Raw genomic sequence first — 22,076 nt, 5'->3', positions numbered from 1 at the left:
CCATCATCTGAGCCCCACCGGAGACCCCCGTCGTCTGAGTCCCCCTGGAGACCCCCGTCATCCGAGCCCCCATCTGAGCTTCGCCACCCACAGCCCAGTAGTGGGGTCCTCCTCTGAGACCCCGTGCTGCCCCAGGCAGGCCCACGCCCACTCCAGCCCACTGTACAGGGCCCTGCCTTAGCGTCCACTTTGGACTCCCGGCTCCAGGGTCTGCTGTCCTGGGCCTGAGGGGTGCTCCCTGCTCTCTGGCGAAGTGCGTGTGAAAGAGGGGGCGCCACTCCAGCCCAGGAGACGGGGGACTGGGCACTGAGCTCAGAGGGACCGACACCCACCCCACAACTCCTCTGGGTGAGAAGCTTGACATGTCGAGCACTCAGCGGGTCCAGGGCACACAAGCAGGGTGCACTATAGGAACCCCGTGGTTCCTGCCAAATCATCTTACACAGCAGGGAAATGTGTAAACCCATGGCAAGTGAACCAATGACAGCTTCCCTTTAAGGAGAAACGTATGGCTTCATTCAATTTCCTGCAGAGAAAATCAAAGTTGCTCGACGTGCCTTCAGTTTAACCATTCAAGTACAGGATGGATGGATGCATGGATGCATGGTGGAGATAGTGAGATAGAGAGAGACAGGTGAATGAATAGACAGATACAGATAGATGTCCATCCATGGATGGAAAGATGGACAAACTCAGACACAGAGGGACCGACAGGTAGGTAAAGACAGATAGAGGGATGGAGTGAAGGAAATAAACACAGAGATGACAACAGAAACTACATCTGTGTGTTAGTCGCTCAGTCGTGTCCATTAGATACAAGTGATAAAAAGGTAAATAGAGGTTCAATAAACAGAAAAGAGATGTATGCATCAGTTCAGTTTAGTCGCTCCGTCGTGTCCGGCTCTTTGCGACCCCATGAATCGCAGCACGCCAGGCCTCTCTTCCGTCACCGTCTCCCGGAGTCCACCCAAACCAATGTCCATCAAGTCGGTGATGCCATCCAGCCATCTCATCCTCTGTCGCCCCCTTCTCCTCCCACCTTCAATCTTTCCCAGCATCAGCGTCTTTTCCAACGAGTCAGCTCTTCGCATCAAGTGGCCAAAGGATTGGAGTTTCAGTGTCAGCATCAGTTGTTTCCATGAATAGATGAAAGATAACAGATGCATAGATTTACTAGTAAGTAGATGATAAAAATGTGGATAGACAGATATGTAACACATAGATGATAAATAATTGACTATAAAAAATACGTAGAATATAAAAGTGCACATATTCATATGTATAAATATGTACTTATGTTTATATATGTTTTTAATTATGTTCTTTTGAGCAAGCTCCAGGAGTTGGTGATGGACAGGGAACCCTGGCGTGCTGCAGTCCACAGGGTCGCAAAGAGTTGGACACGACTGAGCAACTGAACTGAACTGATAATTATATTGTATATATTTGTATCGTGAAATGAAAATATCTCCTGTCACAGCAATAAACAAGAAATGTCCCAGCCATCAGCGATTTCTGGCCTTCAAATGTGAATAAAAGTGTGTTAGTCACTCTAACTGTTTGCAACTCCTTTGACCGTAGCCCCGCCAGGCTCCTCTGTTCACGGGCTTCTCCAGGCAAGGATACTGGAGTGGGTTGCCACGCCCTCCTCCAGGGGATCTTCCCCACCCAGGGATTGAACCCGCGCCTCTTAAGCCTCCTGCATTGGCAGGCAGGTTCTTTGCCACTAGCGCCACCGGGAAGCGTCACAAGACAGCAAGCAGGAGACACCTCCCACTCACGTGGGACCACGGGGTTGCAGCCGCCAGAGCTCAGAAGCTGACCAATGGCTCCCCCACCGTGTACAAGTCCCAGCCGTGCGTCTGCAGGATGTGAGAGGCACAGAAGGGCTTGTGTGTCCGAGCAGAGCTGCAAAGCCAGTCCTGGGGCCCAAAACAGCTCCAGAACATCCAGCATCGTGTCTGAATTCTGGATAATTTATAGGATAGGGACCCACCAGGCTGCACATTCCCAAGGAGAAGAATTCCAGTTAAGCGTCACGGCTGGTCCACACTGTACTGGGAACCCAGGAACATGAGCTATCAGAGCGATAGCTGCAGCAGTTTCAGAAGCTTGTAGACTCTCCACCTTCTCAGAGGTTCACGTCCTGCTCACGGGGCGGCCAAGACCGAGACCACCAGGGTCTCTTTCCAAATCTGCCCAGCACTGCCCCCTTCCCGAGCGGAGGTGAGAGTGGAACTCTGAAAATAGCCTGAGTTAGGGAAGTCTCAACATCGTTTAGAATACAAAGAAACAATTAAGGAAGAAGTAACTCCTGAAATGGGCTTTGCTGATGGCTCAGTGGTAAAGAATCTGTCTGCTGATGCAAGAAACGTGGGTTTGATCCCTGGGCTGCAAAGATACCCTGGGGAAGGGAATGGCAACCCACGCCAGTATTCTGGTCTGGAGAATCCCATGGACCGAGTTAAACATAGATATAGTTAAACATCGGCATATGGGACAGAATTAATTAACAGTCACAGGGAGCAGGCTACATGGACGCAGAAACAAGATGTGTCCGGAGACAGACGCGGGCTGCTTCTCCAACCAGAGGAACTGCACGGACTCAGATTTTTGTCCCAGAAAAGAAGGAAAATGGCAGAAAAACTTCGTGCTGGGGGAAGCACGGGGAAGCTCCGGCCATTGGGGCTTACCACGCTTCTTGGTCAGACGGTGCGTATGTTTATCAATGCATTTTATGTTTCTCAACAACAGAAACACAATCAAAAAGAACAGGATACCCTCTCACACTAGTTGATGGGAATGGAAATGGATGCAGCTACCACAAGGAACAGTAAGAGAGTTCCTCAAAAAAAAAAAAAAAAACTAAACTAAAAATAGAGCTACCGTATCGTCCTGCAATCCCACTCCTGGGCATATGTATCTGGAGAAAACGATAAATCTAAAAGATAGATGCATCCCAATATTCAGTGAAGCCCTAATCACAATAGCCAAGACACGGAAGCAAGCTAAATGTCCATCAGTAGAGGGATGGATAAAAAAGCGGCGGTACATATATGTGCGATGGAATATTACTCAGCCATGAAAAGGAATGAAAGAATACCACTTGCAGCAAGACGGACGACGAACCTAGAGATGATCACACTGACTGACATAGATCAGAAAGACAAGTACCGTCGAGTATCATTTACACGTGAAATCTAAAAAAACGGGACAAATGAACTTAGCTACAAGACAGAAACAGGCATAGGAAACAAACTTTTGGTTCCCACAGGGCAAAGGGGAGCAGGGACAGATGAGGAATTTGGGACTGACAGATACATACTACTGTATATAAAATAAGCAACAAGGAGCTACCATATAGCACAGGGGACTCAATTCAGTATCTTGCAGTAATCTATAGAGGGAAGGAATATGAAAAAAAGAATATGGACATATGGATAGATGACACGTCAGTTCAGTTCAGTTGGTTCAGTTCAGTCGCTCAGTCGTGTCCGACTCTTTGCGACCCCATGAATCGCAGCACGCCAGGCCTCCCTGTCCATCACCAACTCCCAGAGTTCACTCAGACTCACGTCCATCGAGTCGGTGATGCCATCCAGCCATCTCATCCTCGGTCGTCCCCTTCTCCTCCTGCCCCCAATCCCTCCCAGCATCAGAGTCTTTTCCAACGAGTCAGCTCTTCGCATGAGGTGGCCAAAGTAGGTAAATGTTAAACTGAATCAGAAAGCATCAAAGAATGATGTAGCAGTTCACTGTATTTGAAGAATTACACATAAATAATTTGAATATACACACACACAATGGAATATTACTCAGTCATAAACAAGAACAAATTTTTGCAACCTGCAACAATACAGATGGACTCGGAAGGTATTACATCTAGTGACATAAATCACAAACAGAGAAATAGCATGTCTGTATGCAGAATCTAAAATATTTAATGAATAAATACATCAAAAAGAAACAGACTCACAGATGGAGAGAACCAACTGGTGATTACCACTGGGGGAAGGGTACCGGGAAGGTCAGGATGAGGGGAGGGGATTAAGAGATACAAACGACTGCATTAAGAGATACAATGTGTCTGACTCTTTACAAGTCGGTGGGATTCCCCAGGCCAGAATACTGGAGTGGGTAGCCTCTCTGTTCTCCAGGGGAACTTCCCAACCCAGGGATTGAACTCAGGTCTCCTGCACTGTGGGTGGATTCTTTACGAGCTGAACCACCCAGGTAGCCCATCCGAAAAGCAGCACGAAGCCGTGACAACCGACCGTGTTCTCCGCATGCATGGCTATTTGCTTCCTCGAGCCTCGGTGAGAAGCACCCGTGTCCCTCGGACCCAAAAGGACATCGACAGGGATCAAGGGAGCGTGAAGACTTGATCAAGACTCAAAATGTGAATGCCTGCCCCTCCCCCCCTCCCGCAAGTCACACCCCCCTGGGGGAAGGACAGGAAGAAAAAGCGGTTGTGAGGAGCTGAGGCGGTCCTCCGGGGAAGCTGGATGGACAGCCCCCTCCCCCCATTCTCCGTCCAGAGGCTGGCCACGGTTGAGATTGTACCACGGGACTCCACTGATCCCAGGCCGGGGGACCACTCAGGGACCTCCCCGCCCTCTCCCTGCCAGATCACAACTGTTGTGACCGCCTTGCTTTACAAGGGCTTCAAGACACAGCTCCTGGGGCTCCCCGGCTACCTCCACCCAGGTCATCCACCAGCAAATCAGCCCGACATCCCACGACCAGGGGCCAGGAACACATCCTCAGCCCCTTCACTCAAAACAAACATGTACAACCGTGATCTATGCTTCCTTTCAGCCCAGTCCTGCCATCCTCATAGGGGCTGCTTGGGATAAAGAAGACAGTACCCTTCCGCACAAAAGGGGAAAAAAAAAAGGAACATCTGAGAATCGTGACTTCATTGTGACTTTACTCAGCATGGAACAAACACCACTTAGAGGAAGCAGAGAATCAGGATTTTGACGGCAAGACCTGAGCGCGAAACACACTCCATTTCCTGGAAGCAGAGTCCTGGGCAGACCCAGATAAGACACGTTCGTGACAGTTAGTGGCCGTGTCTTTACGAGAAGTTCTGGATGCTGGCAATGACGTTTTATCTGAGACATTTACAGACATGTTCCACTTTTGTGTTCGATGGAGAAAGCTCTGAAAGTGGCAGGTTTTCATGACTGAAAAAGGACCTATTTAAGCTCAAAATGTTTGTGCAGAAATAATTTGATGTCTGATGTGGCACCCCTGAGCCACGCTGGAATAGAGGCAACCCACAAAACACAGAAAAGGAGAAAGAGGACGGACGCTAACCTCCGAGGCTGTTTCTGGGGTAGCTTGTTTTCTCAAAAGAAAGGAGAGTGAGGGAGGGAGCAAGGAAAGATAGGAGATGAAAAAAACCTGGACGCCCTGGGGGTACACATGGTCCATCGTCACTGTGTAAAGGCTCAGGACGGACATGGACACACTGCTGTATTTAACGTGGAGAACCAGCAAGGACCTGCTGTCCAGCACAGGGAACTCTGCTCAATACTCTGTAATAACCTTATGGTCACCAGGGGGAAGGATGGGGGAAGGGATAGTCAGGGAGTTTGGGATGGACGTGGACATACTGCTGGATTTAACTTGGAGAACCAGCAAGGACCTGCTGGACAGCACAGGGAACTCTGCTCAATACTCTGTAATAACCTTATGGTCCCCAGGGGGAAGGATGGGGGAAGGGATAGTCACGGAGTCTGGGATGGACATGGACACACTGCTGTATTTCACATGGAGAACCAGCAAGGAGCTGCTGGGCAGCACAGGGAACTCTGCTCAGTGTCACATGGCAGCCTGGATGGGAGGGGAGTTTGGGGGAGAGTGGATCCCTGTGTACGTGTGGCTGAGTCCCTTTGCTGTCCACCGGAAACCATCACAAGGTTGTTAATTGGGAATTGTTGTTGTAGACTTGCTCAGTCATCTCTCTCTCTATGACCCCATGGGCCTGTAGCCCCGCCAGGCTCCTCTGTCCATGGGAGTCTCCAGGCAAGAATACTGGAGTGGGTTGCCATGCCCTCCTCCAGGGGGTCTTCCCAACCCAGGGATCGAACCCAGGTCTCCTGCCTTTGCAGGCAGGTTCTCTACCACGGAGCCCCCTGGGAAGCGTCTTTGAAGCATCAGGACGCGCGAACACCACCTCGAGAACACAACAGCTAGGGAACCTGGCAAGGACCCTGAATTCGGGCAAGCGAAGGGAGGGGAAAAAAAAAAAAAAACACTCGTGGGTGGCAGAAAAGAAACCACATCCAGTATTTCTTTTTCGGCTTTTTTATAAGCGATGGCACCACGGGCTGAGGGTAACATGTTCCATCACGCCTTGAAGACAGGGCGGGTGTCTAAAGCGTGTCTCCAGGTTCCCTGGTAATTGACAAGGTAGGCGTGCTCCTTTACGGACCGACGGGGCTAACAGCCGCGGATGGTGCCCAGGGCGGGGGTGCGGCGTGCAAACGGTGCTCAGGGGGAGGTGGGCTTTGGGGAACACGGCAGGGGCTTTCGTCCTCAGCGGCCCCCTGATTAACATTTGTCTCTGATTCACCCCAAACCCTCCCTGGCGTGAGAACATGGACACTTGCAGGTACGGAATTAACAGAGGGTAATCAGAACACCCCCGCCGGCCATGCTAGCGTCGGGGGCGTTGAGGACTGGTAATCCAATGGGCGGACGCCTTCAGTTTTTACAAGTTATTTCTTTCCCTGTTCCTGGGATACAAGGGGGTCCCCCCACCAAACCGCCGCCCCCCGCAGAGGAAACACTTGTTTTCACCAGGTTTGGACCACTCAAGAGCCTCATCTCTCTCTCCTCTGTGGGCCACCTAGAGTCCGTCTCTCTCCTCTGTGGACCACCCAGAGTTCGTCTCTCTCCTCTGTGGACCATCCAGAGTCTGTCTTCTCTGTGGACCATCCAGAGTCTGTCTTCTCTGTGGACCACCCGAGTCCGTCTTTGTTCTCTGGGGCATCCAGAGTCCGTCTCTCTTGTCTGGGACCACTCAGAGTCCACGTCTCCGCTGTGAGGCACGTACACACACACACACACACACCCTTCAAAGATCCGTGTCTTTCTTCTGCTCGATTCCGCATTCCCAGCAGCAGTGCGCCCACCCACACTGGGGTGGCGGGGGCGTCAGTCCTGACAGCTGAGCCTCCAGACGGGCACCGCCCCCCCGGGCGCGCGGCTGCGCACCGCCCCCGCCCCGGCTACACGAAGCTGCCGTCGCGGACGCCGAAGAAGCCGGCATGGGCTGCCTCGCCAGGCGCGAAGGCCTGCTCGTGGTCCAGGCCCCACTCGCCCTCGTCTTCGTCCTCCAGCTCGGCGTCGGCACCGCCGCGCGCGTTCTCGTACAGGAAGACCTGCTCGTCCACGTGCGCGGGGGCCAGGCGGTTGCGCTTGGCGCTCACCACGGTGGCGCACGAGCCAAAGAGGCGCTGGGGGCGGACGCGCGTGGCCGGCACGGCCCAGTACTTCTGGAGCACCTTGGGCAGCACAGGGAACAGCGCCAGGCGGTCCGACCACCACTTGAGCGGGTCCTCGTTGAGCCCCAGCGGCTTCTGCGACTTGAAGTTGCTGAGCTCCTCCACCACCTGGGCGTGCCACTCCTCCTGGTCCTCCACGCCCCCGGTGGGGCAGAAGATCTCGGCCAGCATGTCGTTGATGACGCTGGCCGGCGGCGGGGTGGGCGAGGGCGCTGGCTTCTTGGCCGGCGGCGGCTCCTCGGGCGGCGCGGCCGCCTTGTCCTCGGACGCGCGGTAGGCGCCCTCTTTGACCTTCTCCAGGAGGCCCTTGGCCTCCTCCAGCACGCGGTTCTCCACCTGCTGCCGCTCGAAAGTGGAGAGGAACGGCAGCCTCTTGTAGCGCGGGTCCAGGAAGGTGGCCACGTTGAGGAACAGGTCGATCTCGGGGCTGTCCTGGTAGGTCTTGGCGAGCTCCTTGGCGATCACCTCCTTGGCCATGCTGATCTCCTTGGGGTCCGTCTCCTTGGGGTTGAGCGTCGTGTTCAGGAGCATGTGCAGCAGCGGCTTCACCATGCTGATGGTGGGGTACTTGGAGGCCGACAGCATCTCGGCCACCTGCTTGAAGGGTTGCACCAGCTCCACCAGGCCCTCGATGGTGGCCCACTCGGCGGCCTCCAGCATGAGGTGGTGGTTGTTGGTGTCCTCCAGCAGGACGCCGGCGATGGCAAACTGCTGCTCCTTCAGCCGCTGCAGCATGGCGAGCGTGCTGCCCCACCAGGCCACGCGGTTGCTCACCAGCATGCAGGGGGCCGCGTTCTGCTGCCTCTGCTTCTCGTGGAGCATGACCATGGCGACCGACGACTGCTGGAAGTACGCCACCAGCTTGGCGCAGCGGCCCAGCAGCGCGCCCAGCTTGGGCAGCCGGAAGGCCTGGCGGATGGCCGCGTCGAAGGTGTGGCCCAGGCACGGCATGTGCACCGGGATGTCGAGCAGCGAGCAGGCCTGGGCCAGGTCCTTGCCGCGGTCCGTGGTGGCGCCGAAGACCTTGGCGTGGACGCCCCACTCGATGAACGCTTCGTAGAGGACGCGCGTGATGGTCTCGGCCGCGTTCTCCTCGGGCACCTCGAAGGTCTTGAGGCAGCGGGAGCCCACCGCCAGCCCATGGGGGGCCGCGCGGCCGAGGAAGTGTGCGGACAGAGTCACATAAGTGCGGTTCTGGGTCTGGCTGCGCCACAGGTCGGTGGAGACGCCGCACCAGGCGGCGTCCGCCAGCTCCTTGAGCACCGCCTCACGCACGGCCCCGTAGCGCTCGGGGATGGCCTTGCCGCAGAAGAACTTGCGGCTCGGCAGCTCGTAGCGCGGCTCGGCGGCCTTCAGCAGCGCCCTGAACGTGGGCTCGTCGACGATGGAGGCCGGGTAGAGGCCCTCGCAGATGAGGCCCATGACGGCGGCGGTCAGCTCCTGCTGCTTGCGGCTCTCGTGGCTGTGCGCGCCGGCCTTGGCAGCCAGCGGCTCCGGCGCGCCGCCGGGCTGCGCGGGGTCCGGCTTCAGCTTGGAGAAGGCGCTGGCGAAGGCCTCGCGCATCTGTTCCGTGTTGCTCTTGACGAACTCGCAGAACTCGTCGGGGTGGTTCTTCTCCAGGTGGTAGGACAGGTTGGAGGTGTTGCCCGAGTAGGCGATCTGGGCCATGCAGATGCGACAGTAAATTTTCTTCCACTGCAGGATACAGCCCTCCGCGTTCGTGTCGAAGCCGAAGTAGCGCCACACTTTGCTCTTGGCGCGCGGGTGCGCCACCAGCTTGAGGTCGCTCTGCCCGCCCTCCAGGCTCTTGCACTCCATCGCGCCGCCCCCGGCTGGGCCTCCGCTCATTCGGGACGACCTGCCGAGAAGCAGCAGAACAAAGAGCGTGAGAAGACGGCCCGGCTCCGCCCCGGCCAGCCGGTGGGGCGGGGCGGGGGGAGCGGGGTGGCTCTGGAAACGAGGGCGCACGGAAGTGGGGACCACCCCGAGGCCGCCGCTCCAGCTGGTTGCAAAGCGGCGAGGGCTCAATCTGAAAAGCGAGCAGCTGTTCCATCCAGGTGCGTCGGAGACATGCATTTATTGATTGCTTTTTTTTTTTTTTTAGTGTTTCCATCCTCTTTGGACTCCTCATGACAGCTCTTTCCTCACCTGAGCTGGTGTTATTACGTCCTGTTCTGGGAAATAAACCAGCCCCGCAAACAAGCAGGCAAGCAGGTGGGTGTGTTCCCCAGGCAGACCCCATAGTTCCCAAACACCCCCTTGCCAGGCCAAGAGGACCCACATCACCCACTCCTAAAGACTTCTGGTCAGGATGCAGGCGTGTCAAAGGCCACCAAGAAAACTGGCTCAGATAAGAGCAGGACATGTGTGGGTTCTCAAGCAGGCACTGTGCGTCCCTTGTGGCTCAGCTGGTAAAGAATCCACCTGCAAGGCAGGAGGCCCCTGGCTGGATGCCTGGGTCGGGAAGATTCCCTAGAGAAGGGACAGGCTACCCACCCCAGTATTCTTGGGCTCCCCTGGTAGCTCAGCTGGAAAAGAACCTGCGTGCAGTGCAATGCAGGAGACCCCTGGGTCGGGAAGATTCCCTGGGGAAGCAATAGGTTACCCACTCCAGTATTCTTGGGCTTCCCTGGTGGCTTAGATGGTAAAGAATCCGCTTGCAATGCAGGAGACCCGGGTTCGATCCCTGGGTTGGGAAGATCCCCTGGGGGGGTGGGCCATGGCAACCCACTCCAGTATTCTAGCCTGGACAATCCCCATGGATAGAGGAGTCCGACAGGCTGATGTCCACGGGGTTGCAAAGAGTCAGACACGACTTCGTGATTAAGCATGTACAGGCAGATGCTACGCTGGCAGACCAGCATTCAAGTTTTTTTTTCAAATTTTATGTTTTTCAATGATGCCTTTCTGTCCACAATGAGGTATCACCTCACCCCTGTCACACTGGCTTTCATGGAAAACACACACACACACACACACAAGTAACAAATGTTGGCAAGGATGTAGAGAAAAAGGGCCCCTTCCTACACTGTTGGCAGGAAGGTGAACTGGTGCAGCCGCTATGGAGAGCAATACGGACGTTCTTTTAGAAACTAAAAACACAGCTACCGTACGATCCTGCTGTCCCATCCCTGGGCATGATAGCCAGACAAAACTACAATTCAAAAAGATCCATGCACTTCAGTGTTCATTCCAATGCTATTCAAAATAGCCAAGACATGGAAGCAACCTAAGTGTCCATCAATACAGAAATGGATAAAGAACAGGTGGTACGTGTACACAGTGGAATTTTACTCAGCCATGAAAAGGAATTAACTAATGCCACTTGCCGCAGCATGGATGGGCCTAGAGATCATGATACTGAGTGGAGCTAACAAAGTGGGAGACAAATAGCATTATGATTCTTAGTTATACAGGCAACCCAATAAAAAAATATATGTTTTTAAAAACCAGTGAATATAGGGACTTTGCTGGTGGTCCAGTGGCTAGACCCCAAGCTTCCAATGCAGGGGGCCTGGGTTCCATGCTTGGTCAGGGAACTGGGTCCCACACGTCACAACTGAAGCCTCTGCATATTGCAACGAAGACATAAGGCAGCCAAATACACACACACACATATATATATATGAAACTAGTGAGGATAACAAAACGGAAGCAGACTCACAGAGCTAGAGAACCGACTCATTGGAAAAGACCCTGATGCTGGGAAAGACTGAAGGCAGGAGGAGAAGGGGACGACAGAGGATGGGATGGTTGGATGGCATCACCGACTCGATGGACATGAATCTGAGCAAACTCTGGGAGATGGTGAAGGACGGGGAAGCCTGGCGTGCTGCAGTCCATGGGGTCGCAAAGAGTCAGGCATTACTGAACGATGACGACATCAACAATAACTTGATGAAAAAATCAGAAAGAGGACTTTTGTACTTTGCAGGCTCTATCTTTCCTCCCCAGGGGCATCTGGGAATGGATGCCAGACTGGGGCAGGAAGGGAATTCTCCATCCCTGGGATGTCTCAGGATGCCCTCCGCCTCGTGGCCACAAACACCTGGACACTCCAAAGCCAACCAGCCGTGGTGCCGTGCCCCTGGGCTCTCAGAGCTCAGGTCCCCAGGCTCACACTGCAGGCGATGCCCACACGTTCGGCCCCGTGGAGCTGCCAGTCAGAGGGCCAGGACACCCACAAGGCAAGCTGAGTTTTCCTAAGAGGTGTCAGGGGACCTCCCTGGGCGCCTAGTGGTTAAGGCTCCACACTCGCAGGGGGAACATGTTAGTCGCCTATTTTATAGACGGCAGCTCCACGTCTATTTTATGCATGGCAGGGGGCACAGGTTGGATCCCTGCATGCAGTCCAAAAACATACAAAAAAGACTGTATCAAGAAAAGAATTAAAGGTGTCTGTTACTCGCAGACAGAAAACACTTATGGCTACCAAAGCGGAAGGAAGAGAGAGATATTAGGAGTTTGAGATTAACAGATACACACGACTGTATATAAAATAGATAACTAACAAGGACCAACGTACTGTATACAACAGGAAACTATATTCATTATAAGCTTCCCTGGTAGCTCAGCTGGTAAAGAATCCGCCTGCAATGTGGGGGACCTGGGTGCAATCCCTGGGTCGGGAAGATCCCCTGGAGAAGGGCGAGGCTACCCACTGCAGGATTCTTGGGCTTCCCTGGGGGCTCAGCTGGTAAAGAATCCGCCTGCAATGTGGAAGACCTCAGTTCAGTCCCTGCGTTGGGAAGATCCCCTGGAGGAGGGAAAGGTTACCCACTCCAGTATTCTGGTCTGGAGAATCCCATGGGCTGTATAAGTCCATGGGGTCTCAAAGAGTCAGACACGACTGAGCGACTCTCACTTTCCCACTATATATAAACTAGATAACTGACAGGGAGCTAGTTACCGTATATAACAGGAAAGTATATTCATTATACGATTATGTATCCAGATAACTATATAGTACGCTACTATCATCTTGCTATAATGGAAAAGAATACGAATATATACGTGTACCCAACTGGATCACTTTGCTGTATGCATGAAACTAACACAGCCCTGTAAATCAAATAAACATCAATTTGTTAAAAAAAAAAATTCTTTAATGAAAACAAATTTAAAAAGGTGTCTGTTAAATCTGCAAGCTTTCAATCTCCTGTTGTTGTTTGGCCGGTCATTCGTGTCCAACTCTCTGCGACCCCATGGCCCGCAGCACGCCAGGGTTCCCTGTCCTTCACCACCTCCCGGACTTTGCTCCATCTACTATACAGCCCTCACAGTTAAATTGCAAACTGCAGCCACCAGGCATTTTCTGAGTGTTGGCTCAAATGTTCAAAACTCAGTAACGACAGTGGGCTGGAAAAGCACCCTCCACTGAAAATCCATGTCCTTCCAAAGCCTCACAAGAGGACACTACATGGAAATAAGTTATCTGCAGACGTGATGGAGTGAAGGTCTGAGACGAGGTCCTCCTGGGTGGGGGTGGCCTTAAACCCAAGGACAGGGTCCTTAGAAGACACAGAAGAGGAGAGACACGGACGCAGCGGAGCAGCCACGTGGAGACGGAGGCGGAGACGGGAGGGAGGCGGCCACCAGCCCAGGGACGGACGCCCGGGGCCCCCGGAAGCCAGAAGAGGCGGGGAGGACCCTCCCCTGGAGCCTCCGGACAGAGCTCAGCCCTGGGACCCCGTGAGCTCAGACGTCTGGTCCCCAGGGCTGGGGGAGGACGGATGCTTCTGGTTTGAAGTCCCTGGCCTGTTATCCTTGGTCCCAGGGACCCCATGCACTGTCCCAGCGGAAAGCAAGCCTGAATCTGATGCTAGGAGTGGGGGGCACCTGGGCCTGGGAAAGGCGGTCCCCTAGAGCGAGGGGATCCTCGCAGCAGGCACCACAGCTGGGCTCTGGAATGGAGCTCTTCCGTCCTACATGGGCAATGCAATTCACTCTCATCAGACTCTTACTACGTGTTCGTCGTGATGCCAAGCACGACGAACGATAGGAGCTGTTGGGCTGAAGGCAGCCTGAGGTCCATGGTCCTGCAGGAAGCATCGTGACAAAGCAACAGCCTAAGGAGGCACCGCCCACGGGGGGTGGGGGTGGGGGTCTCCCCCTTGCAGTTTCACGACCACTGGGCAAATGATGGCAGGATTCCCGGAGGCCCCCTAGGAAGACGGGGACACAGGAAGTCACTTTCTTTGTTTTTTTTCCCACTCTGCTTTTACTTGGCCTTTCTCTGAGGTCAACCAGGCTGAGCATCTTTTCAAGTTTATCTGCCGGCCACCTGTCTGTCTTCTTGGGAGAAATGTCAGCTCAAAATGTCCACTGAGGTCCTCTGGGTATTTTTAATTGGGTTGCATGCTAAGTCGCTTCAGACATGTCCAACTCTCTGCAACCCTACGGACTGTAGCCCGCCAGGCTCCTCTGTCCGTGGGATTCTCTAGGCAAGAAGACTGGGGTGGGTTGCCGTGTCCTTCTCCAGGGGACTTTCCTGAGCCAGGAATCGAACCTGCATCTCTTCCGTCTCCTGCACTGCCAGGCGAGTTCTTTACCACTGAGTCACCTTGAAAGCCCAAATAATTGGGTGATTTGGGGAGTTTTTTTATGTTTGAGTGCATGAGCTGTTTATGTTATTTTGGATAAAAACCCCTTATGCAGTCATGCATGTGTGCTCAACTCCTAAGTCCTGTGCGACTGTTTGCAACACCACAGACCATAGCCTGCCAGGCTCCTCTGTCCATGGGGATCCTCCAGGCAAGAATACTGGAGTGGGTTGCCATTTCCTCCTCCAGGGGAATCTTCCCGACCCAGGGATCGAATCCAGCGATCCTGTATCTCCTGCACTGCAGACAGATTCTTTACCCCCGAGCCACCTGGGAAGGCCATTATCAGTCAACATTATTCGTAAATACTTTCTCCCTTTCCACTGGCTGTCCTTTTGTTTTGTCCAAGGTTCCCTTTTCTGTGCAGGACGCTTTTGCGTTCAATTTGGTTCCAGTTGGTTATTTCTGCTTTTATTTCCCTTGCCGCAAGACACAGGACCAAAAAGGCACTGCTAAGAATTAAGTCAAATTACTCTCTTCTGCGTTTTCTCCTACGAGTCTTTTGGTTTCCAGAGTCTTACGTTTAGGTCTTTAATCCGCTGTGAGTCTTGGGGGTTTTGTTTTTATCTTTTTATTTCCTGGCTGCCCTGGGTCTCCACTGCTGCGTGAAAGCTTTTTCTAGTCGTGCTGAGTGGCAGCTCCTGTTCAGCTGCGGCACGTGGGCTTGCGAGCTACATGGCGTGATCCCCCGAGCAGGGGTCAAACTGGTGTCCCCCGCCTGGCGAGGCAAATTCGTAACCACGGGCCCATCAGCGAAGGCCCTAGAGTTTCCTTCTGCACGTGGCGTGAGCGCGTATCCTGCTCCCTTCTTTTCTCTGAAGCGTCCAGTCGAGTGTGATGGGTTGGAGCGTACACACTGACCGCACCGAGGCCACAGTGAGACCTGCACGGCCCGCGGCCGCGTTCAGAGGCAGGAATGAAGGTTCTGTCCAAGCAGCCTCCACGCCGAGCACCTCTCACAGGGCAACCCTAGCATCTCTGGGGGGGAACCATCGCCAAGATGCTACCTGGGGCCTGGGGAGCTCTTGCCTTTGCTTACAGCAGTGGCACCAACCAGATCGTCCACAAACACAACGACCGTGTCCCAAGATGAAGGATGAAGTCAGCGAGTGGAGGGCCAGCATCACTCCGCTCCACCGGGGCTTCCAGAATTCAGCAAGAACCGAAAACAGCCACTATGCTCCCTGATTTGCTATTTGTTTTGGGAGAATAACGTTGGTTTTTTTTGTTGGGTGGGAAAAAAAAATTACTGGGAATAATATATAAGCAGCTTGTTGTTTTTTGTTGGGTTGAAAAAAATGTTACTAGGGATCACATGTAAGTGACTTCTTATTTTTCGCTGGGTTAAAAAAAAAAAAGTGTTACTGGGAATAACATGTAAGCGGTTTGTTATTTTTCAACGGGTAAAAGGAAGAGAAATTAAAGTGTTGGGCTTCCCAGGTGGCTCAGTGGTAACGAACCCACCTGCTGAGACGCGGGTTCGATCCCTGGGTCAGGAAGATCCCCTGGAGGAGGAAACGGCAGCCCACTCCAGGATTCTTGCCTGGAGAATCCCATGGACGGAGGAGCCTGGCGGGCTACCTTCCATGGGGTCACAAAGACTTGGTTATGACTCAGCAACAACAACAAAGCAATGTTACTGGGAACAACATGTACGTGTCTTGTTAACGTGATCTGAAATACATGTTGTAGGTTTCCGTGTTGACCACTTAAAGGTTTTTTTCCCCATTTACTGCATGTGAATGTCGGCGCCTCGTGCCTTTGCAAGATGGGATCTATAATATCCTAGAATGATAAAGGAGTTCTCAGGGCTGGCAATGTTACCTTAGCTGTGGAGTAGCTCTATGTTTCTCCTACATTTCAAAAATTAAAAAAAACCAACTGTGGCCCCTCCCTGGGAGAAAACTGTATTTCCCGATAAAAGATTAAAAAAAACATAACCACAATACCATGACCACAGCTAAGCAACTGTGACAAGAATTTCTCAATGTCATCGAAAAAAATTTTAACTTTATTAACGTGTAACTGAATAGGATCCATAGAGACAAGAAAAGCCACATAAACCAAAGCTCTTGGGGAAGGGGGGAGTCCTCATTTCTTTTTAAGACTGAAAAAGAGACAAAGATCAACCAAATTACGGTTTTGCCTCCCTGGAGCTCCCAACAATTTATATGCACGCAAAACCAACCAGATGTTACTTCCTCTTGACAGACTTTTTAAAAAATCCTACAGTTTGAAAACTAGAATCCGCCCTTAAATGGCTTCCTAAATGGGCCAGCTGACCTCTGTTCTTGAGCTGGACAGTCAGTCCATCAGCAGAAGTCCATTTTGCAGACCAAAGTCCATTTCGCAGATCAGAAGGCCTGACTCCCATTTGCAACAGAACTTTTTTTTTTTGTAGTTACTGTTCATCATGGATTTTTTTACATCAAGTTTTTTTTTGAAAAAAAAATTGGGGGGGGGGCATGCTTGAGGCACGGAAGAGCTGAGTTCCCCAACCACAGATGGAACCTGAGCCCCCTGATGTGGAAGGAAGGAGCCTTAACTGTGGGACCCCCAAGGGAGTCCCTGAAACAGAATTCTTACAGGAAAATCTGCGTGGTACCTTTATTTTCTTGGGCTCCAAAACACCACAAACGGTGACTGCAGCCATGAAATTAAGAGACTCTTGCTCCTTGGAAGAAAAGCTATGACCAATCTAGGCTGTGTATTAAAAAGCAGAGACATCACTTTGCTGACAAAGGTCCATCTAGTCAAAGCAATGGTTTGACTAAAGAATGGATGCTTTTGAACTGTGGTGTTGGAGAGGGCTCTTGAGAGTCCCTTGGACTGCAAGGAGGTCAAACTAGTCCATCCCAAAGGAAACCAGTCCTGAATATTCATTGGAAGGAATGATGCTAAAGCTGAAACTCCAGTACTTTGGCCACCTCATGCGAAGAGTTGACTCATTGGAAAAGACTCTGATGCTGGGAGGGATTGAGGGCAGGAGGAGAAGGGGACGACAGCGGAGGAGATGGTTGGATGGCATCACTGACTCGATGGACAAGAGTTTGACTAAACTCCAGGAGATGGTGATGGACAGGGTGGCCTGGCGTGCTGCGGTCCATGGGACTGCAGACTTGGACACGACTTAGCAACTGAGCAACAAGTTGTAACAGACAATCACCCCAGAGAATGTGGAAGTCAGACTCTATTAGCGAAATTCTTCATTTGCTCACATACGTCTCTAGACGCGCATAGACCTCCAACCGCCATGAGTTTCTCACGCTCTTGTCTGTAGTAACACATTTTAAGAAAAGGTCCCCTTCAGGAGTCAGCTCCTGTTTTCAAGCGTCTTCTTCCACCTTTTCACAGAACCCACAGGCGCTCACACCGCATGCCTGCCCCAGCGGATAAAGCGTGCAGGGCCACGCACAATTCCAAAGGGAGGCTCATACATGTGGGAGACAAGCCTCCATCTTATCACAGTCACGCCGGAAGAAGTTATTCAAGTGCAATGAATACATGCTCCCAGTTTCCCCCCACGAAAAGACGAGAAACAGCTCACCTCCAGAAAACTCCACATTTGCCCAAGCAAGCCACCATCGAGGGGCTGAGATGATCCACAGACACATTCACCAGATATTCAATACCTGATGTGCAATCATTCGCAACTAGCAGAAGCAAGGAAGTTTTAAGTCTGATGTGTGATCTGACTTCTCCGGGTGGGTGATCAGAGACCAGAGCAGGAACCGAGGCACAGGGACAGAGAGTGGGCTTGTGAACACACAGTGGGGGAAGGAGATGGTGGGACGACTGGAGGGAGTGACATATATACACACACGAGCCCGTGTGAAACACACAGCGAGTGGGAAGCTGCTGCCCAGCTTACGGCTCTGTGATGACCCGGTGGGTGCCTGGGGGTGGGAGCCAAGCTCAAGAGGGAGGGGATGTATGTAAACCTACAGCTGATTCAAGCTGGCTTAAAACTCAACACTCAGAAAAACTAAGATCACGGCATCCGGTTCCATCACTTCATGGCAAATAGATGGGGAAACAGTGGAAACAGTGGCTGGCTTTATTTTTCTGGGCTCCAACATCATTGCAGATGGTGACTGCAGCCATGAAATTAAAGTTATGACCAACCTAGACAGTGTATTAAAAAGCAGAGACGTTACGTGGCCAACAAAGGTCCATTTAGTCAAGGCTATGGTTTTTCCAGTGGGCATGTATGGATGTGAGAGTTGGACTGTGAAGAAAGCTGACCGCCGAAGAATTGATGCTTTTGAACTGTGGTGTTGGAGAAGACTCTCGAGAGTCCCTTGGATTGCAAGGAGATCCAACCAGTCCATTCTGAAGGACATCAGTCCTGGGTGTTCACTGGAAAGGCTGATGCCAACGCTGAAACTCCAATCCTTTGGCCACCTGATTCGAAGAACTGACTCATTTGAAAAGACCCCGATGCTGGGAAAGATTGAAGGCAGGAGGAGAAGGGGGCGACAGAGGATGAGATGGCTGGATGGCATCACCGACTCGATGGACGTGGGTTTGAGTAAACTCCAGGAGTCGGTGATGGACAGGGAGGCCTGGCGCGCTGCAGTCCAGGTGGTCGCAAAGAGTCTGACGCGACTGAGTGACTGAACTATCGCCGATTCACGTTGTTTTTCAGCAAAAACCAACACAACACTCTAAAGCAATTATCATTCAATTAACAATATTTTTTTAAAAAAAGAGCTTTCACAACCTAATGCATGTCAGCAATCATTGCTGTGGTTTGTCATTATCACTTTAAAATATATAAATAAAAAAGTATTTCTGTCATGCTTGCTCTGCTCTCCACGCCAGAGGCCACTGAATCCGAGAGACAAACTCTTGAGGCAACAGAGAGACATTAATCGGGAGCCTGCAGACGAAGAAGATGGCAGGCTAGCACCTCAAAGTAAGCATCTTATTGGAGTCTGGATGCCAGGTTCTTATATAGAGCCGAGAGAAAGAAGCCATGTGGAACTGAAGTCAAAAGGCTGCCTTGAGAGGGAGAGACAGTGTGGAAGTGAAGTGAAAGGGTATTCAGTCTCGCAAAGCATTTCCCACGAAGAAATGTCCAGCCTTCCTCAGGGGTGTGTTAATCTCATCTACTCACAGGTGGGCAGGGACAAACTCTCTCCTCAGAGCTAAATAAATGCACTGGAAGTGAAAGTCACTCGTTCGTTTAGGAATCTTTGCGACCCCATGGACTGTACCGTCCATGGAATTCTCCAGGCCAGAATACTGGGATGGGTAGCCTTTCCCTTCTCCAGGAGATCTTCCCAACCCAGGGATGGAACCCAGCTCTCCAGCTCTGCAGGCGGATTCTTTATCAGCTGAGCCACCAGGGAAGCCCCAGCAGGCACTTTACTTGACACAGTCAAACAGAGAGGCAGGGTCCTACGGGCAAGCCACTGAGTGCGATTATAATAACAAAGGGGCTTCCCCGGTGGCGCAGACGGTAAAGAATCTGCCTGCTATGTAGGAGACTGGGTTCGATCCCTGGGTCAAGAAGATCCCCTGGGTCAAGAAGATTCCCTGGAGAAGGGAATGGCAACCACTCCAGTATTTTTGCCTGGAAAATCCCATGGGCAGAGGTGCCTGGTGGGCTACAGTCCGTGGGGTCGTAAAAAGTCAGACAGGACTAAGCGACTTTCTTTTTGTTTTTCTTTATAATAATAAAAAGCAAGTCAAAGAAACAGCTTCCAACATGGAGTCAGAATTGGTGAGTTCCTCCCTGTAATATTTCCATATTAATTATTTTCTACTGTGTGCACATTTACATAGGCCATACATACTATTAAAAAAGAAAACATCTGATGTTTAAAGGCAAAAAACCAGGACTCCCCTCGTGGTCCAGTGGTTAAGACTTGGCCATTTCAATTTCGGGTTCAATCCTGGGTGGGGTTGCTAAAATCCCTTATGACTCAGGGACCAAAAAAAAGCCGAGAAGGATAAAAACAGAAGCAACACTGTAACGAATTCAATAAAGACTTTAGAAACGAAACAAAACAAAATCCCAGCTAGTCTGCATCTGAACTGGGCCTCTGGGTTACAGTTATTTAGCTGCATACCTAGGCAAAGTTCAATGTCTGGCCCGCCAGGATCCTCTGTCTGTGGGATTGTCCAGGCAAGAATACTGGAGTGGGTGGCCATTCCCTTCTCCACGGAATCTTCCCCACCGGGATCGAACCCTGGTCTGCTGCATTGCAGGCAGACTGTTCACTGTCTGAGCCACCAGGGAAGCCTGCAACCTCCCCTGGGTGCTCTGCAATTTAGGGCCAGTTTGGGGCAAACATCGGACTGCTCTTCACAGTCCTTCACTGTTTACAAGTCAGCCTGCATGTCAAAGCGGTACTCTGCCCTCCACTCTGCCTTCCTCTGCAGTCTTTTCCAGTCATGCTCGATGTGCTTTTTTTAAAAAAGCACCAAAATGCAATTTATCAGAAAACTAAACGCTTAGCTCAACATAAACCTGAGAGATGTATCTCCCTGGGTGAAGACCCAGGGAGGGTAGGGAAAAAAGTGCTCAGAGCTGCAGGTGTGCAAGGCCTGGGCCCTGCTGGGCCTTCCTGCGGGTGCTGGAGACACGGAAGGCATTTGCACAAGCATAGTAACAGCCTCTCTGTTTTTCCACCCCAATCTCCTGGGGGTGGTCAGGGGCGTTACCCACAGGCTGCCCGTTGGGGGAGGGGGGGTTGGGGGGGAGGTGGGAGGGTGGTGCTATGCCAACACCCTTGAAAACCCAGTTGGACTTAAGAATCTCTCCTCTTACCCCAGACGATAAAGAGAGTCGTTACAAGGTAACGGGACACCGCGCTTCCCAGAGAATACTTTGTTTCCAAAAGTAGCTGTTTTTCTCCTAAAAAAATTGACATGTCATTTAAGGCTCACAGACCCTAGAGTTATTTTGATATCCTGCAAGTCAAGAACGGACAGAAACACCGGTTTCCTCGATCCAAGTCCTGAGAACACCGAGGTGACCAGACAGACGGAGACCGCACCCCCCCCCCCCGCCAGATTGGTGGGGAAGGGAGGTGGGGGTCCCTAATACGCGTGAAGACGCGAATGGGTCCCCGCACCGCCAAGTTTGGGCCCCGAGGCTCCGCGCAGGTGGTGCAGGCCAGAGAAACCGGCAGCCACTAAACTGAAGCTCCCCTCTCCAGGGCTCCTAGAAGCCGCCCCCGGCCCCTTGGCGCGCTCCACCACCACCACCGCTCCAGCCCCCAGGCAGGCCCCGTCCTACTGGAGCCTGCGCGGGGCCGGGATCTCAGGCGCCCCCCGCCTCCCTCCGGGATGCGGGTCTGCAGAGCGCAGGGACCCCGGGGTGGGGGGAGTCTCCCGCCGTGGTTGGGGCGCGCGAGGATCCCCTGCAGAGACCCCAGCCCCCGGGGCGCTGGGGAGGGTGCGCCTTCCCCCAAGCCAACCCCCAGGCCGCCCGGCCCGGCTTCCGGGAGCGCCCGACGCGGCGCGCACGAACCTGCGACCCCCCAGGCCAGGGCGCGCGGGACCCCCCCCCGGCTACCCCGGCCCCCGGGGCGCGCGCGGAGCGGGCGGGGTGGTGGGGAGGGCGCGCCTCCTCCCACCGCCAGGGCCGCCCGGGCCTGCTTCCGGGAGCGCCCGACGCGCCCGCCTCCCCGCGCCCCTTCCCAGCTCCGCCCCAAGCCTGGGTGGGGGGTCCCCTCCACGGGCGGAGGGGGCGCCCCGGGCCCGGCGACGCGGTCCCCAGCCAGCCCCCTGCCGCAGCCGCGCCCGGACCGCGCGGCCCCGGCCCCTCGCCGCCCCGCGCCCCTCCCCGGCCGCTGACCTGGCTCCACGAAGCCCCGGACGCAGCGACGCAGCAGCTGCGCCACGATCAGCGCCGCGCCCACCGCGTACACCCGCAGGGCCGCCCGCGCCGCGGACAAAGGCGACATGGCTGCCCCGCCGCCGCCGCCGCCGCCGCTTCCGCGCC

At 53.2% G+C, this 22,076-nt stretch overlaps 2 protein-coding genes and 1 non-coding gene across 6 annotated transcripts in view; 1 reads left to right on the top strand and 2 right to left on the bottom strand.

Moving 5' to 3' along the window:
- DHRSX (dehydrogenase/reductase X-linked) overlaps positions 1 to 22,059 on the bottom strand; it is a 130,349-nt gene extending 108,290 nt beyond the window's left edge. For 2 of the 4 annotated variants that reach the window (XM_040266409.1, XM_040266412.1), the window contains exon 1: positions 6,133 to 6,997. In XM_040266409.1, coding sequence (XP_040122343.1) covers positions 6,133 to 6,351 — 219 coding nt within the window. In that variant the 5' untranslated portion in view covers positions 6,352 to 6,997. Of the gene's footprint in view, positions 1 to 6,132; positions 6,998 to 21,929 lie in introns of those variants that run through there. The other 2 variants (XM_040266410.1, XM_040266411.1) reach the window with 2 other exon arrangements.
- ZBED1 (zinc finger BED-type containing 1) lies at positions 7,010 to 22,070 on the bottom strand. Its single transcript, XM_040266408.1, has 2 exons — positions 21,930 to 22,070; positions 7,010 to 9,375 (listed from the first exon to the last, which is right to left on the bottom strand). Exon 2 carries the CDS (start codon positions 9,363 to 9,365, stop codon positions 7,242 to 7,244), a length of 2,124 nt encoding a protein of 707 aa, XP_040122342.1. The 5' UTR covers positions 9,366 to 9,375; positions 21,930 to 22,070; the 3' UTR covers positions 7,010 to 7,241.
- Positions 15,852 to 15,980, top strand: LOC120882714. The gene has a single exon (XR_005725573.1). It is a non-coding gene; the product is annotated as a small nucleolar RNA U109 (small nucleolar RNA).
- Positions 22,071 to 22,076: the final 6 nt, after the last annotated feature.

Source organism: Oryx dammah, unplaced genomic scaffold, assembly GCF_014754425.2.
Source record: "Oryx dammah isolate SB20612 unplaced genomic scaffold, SCBI_Odam_1.1 HiC_scaffold_23, whole genome shotgun sequence".
Lineage (NCBI taxonomy): Eukaryota > Metazoa > Chordata > Mammalia > Artiodactyla > Bovidae > Oryx > Oryx dammah.
Note: the sequence above shows the minus strand (reverse complement) of the source record. Positions and strands in the feature narration are given on the sequence as shown.

Coding starts and splice junctions, on each gene's coding strand:
- ZBED1 (XM_040266408.1), bottom strand. CDS start 9,365: ATGAGCGGAGGCCCAGCCGGGGGCGGCGCGATGGAGTGCAAGAGCCTG.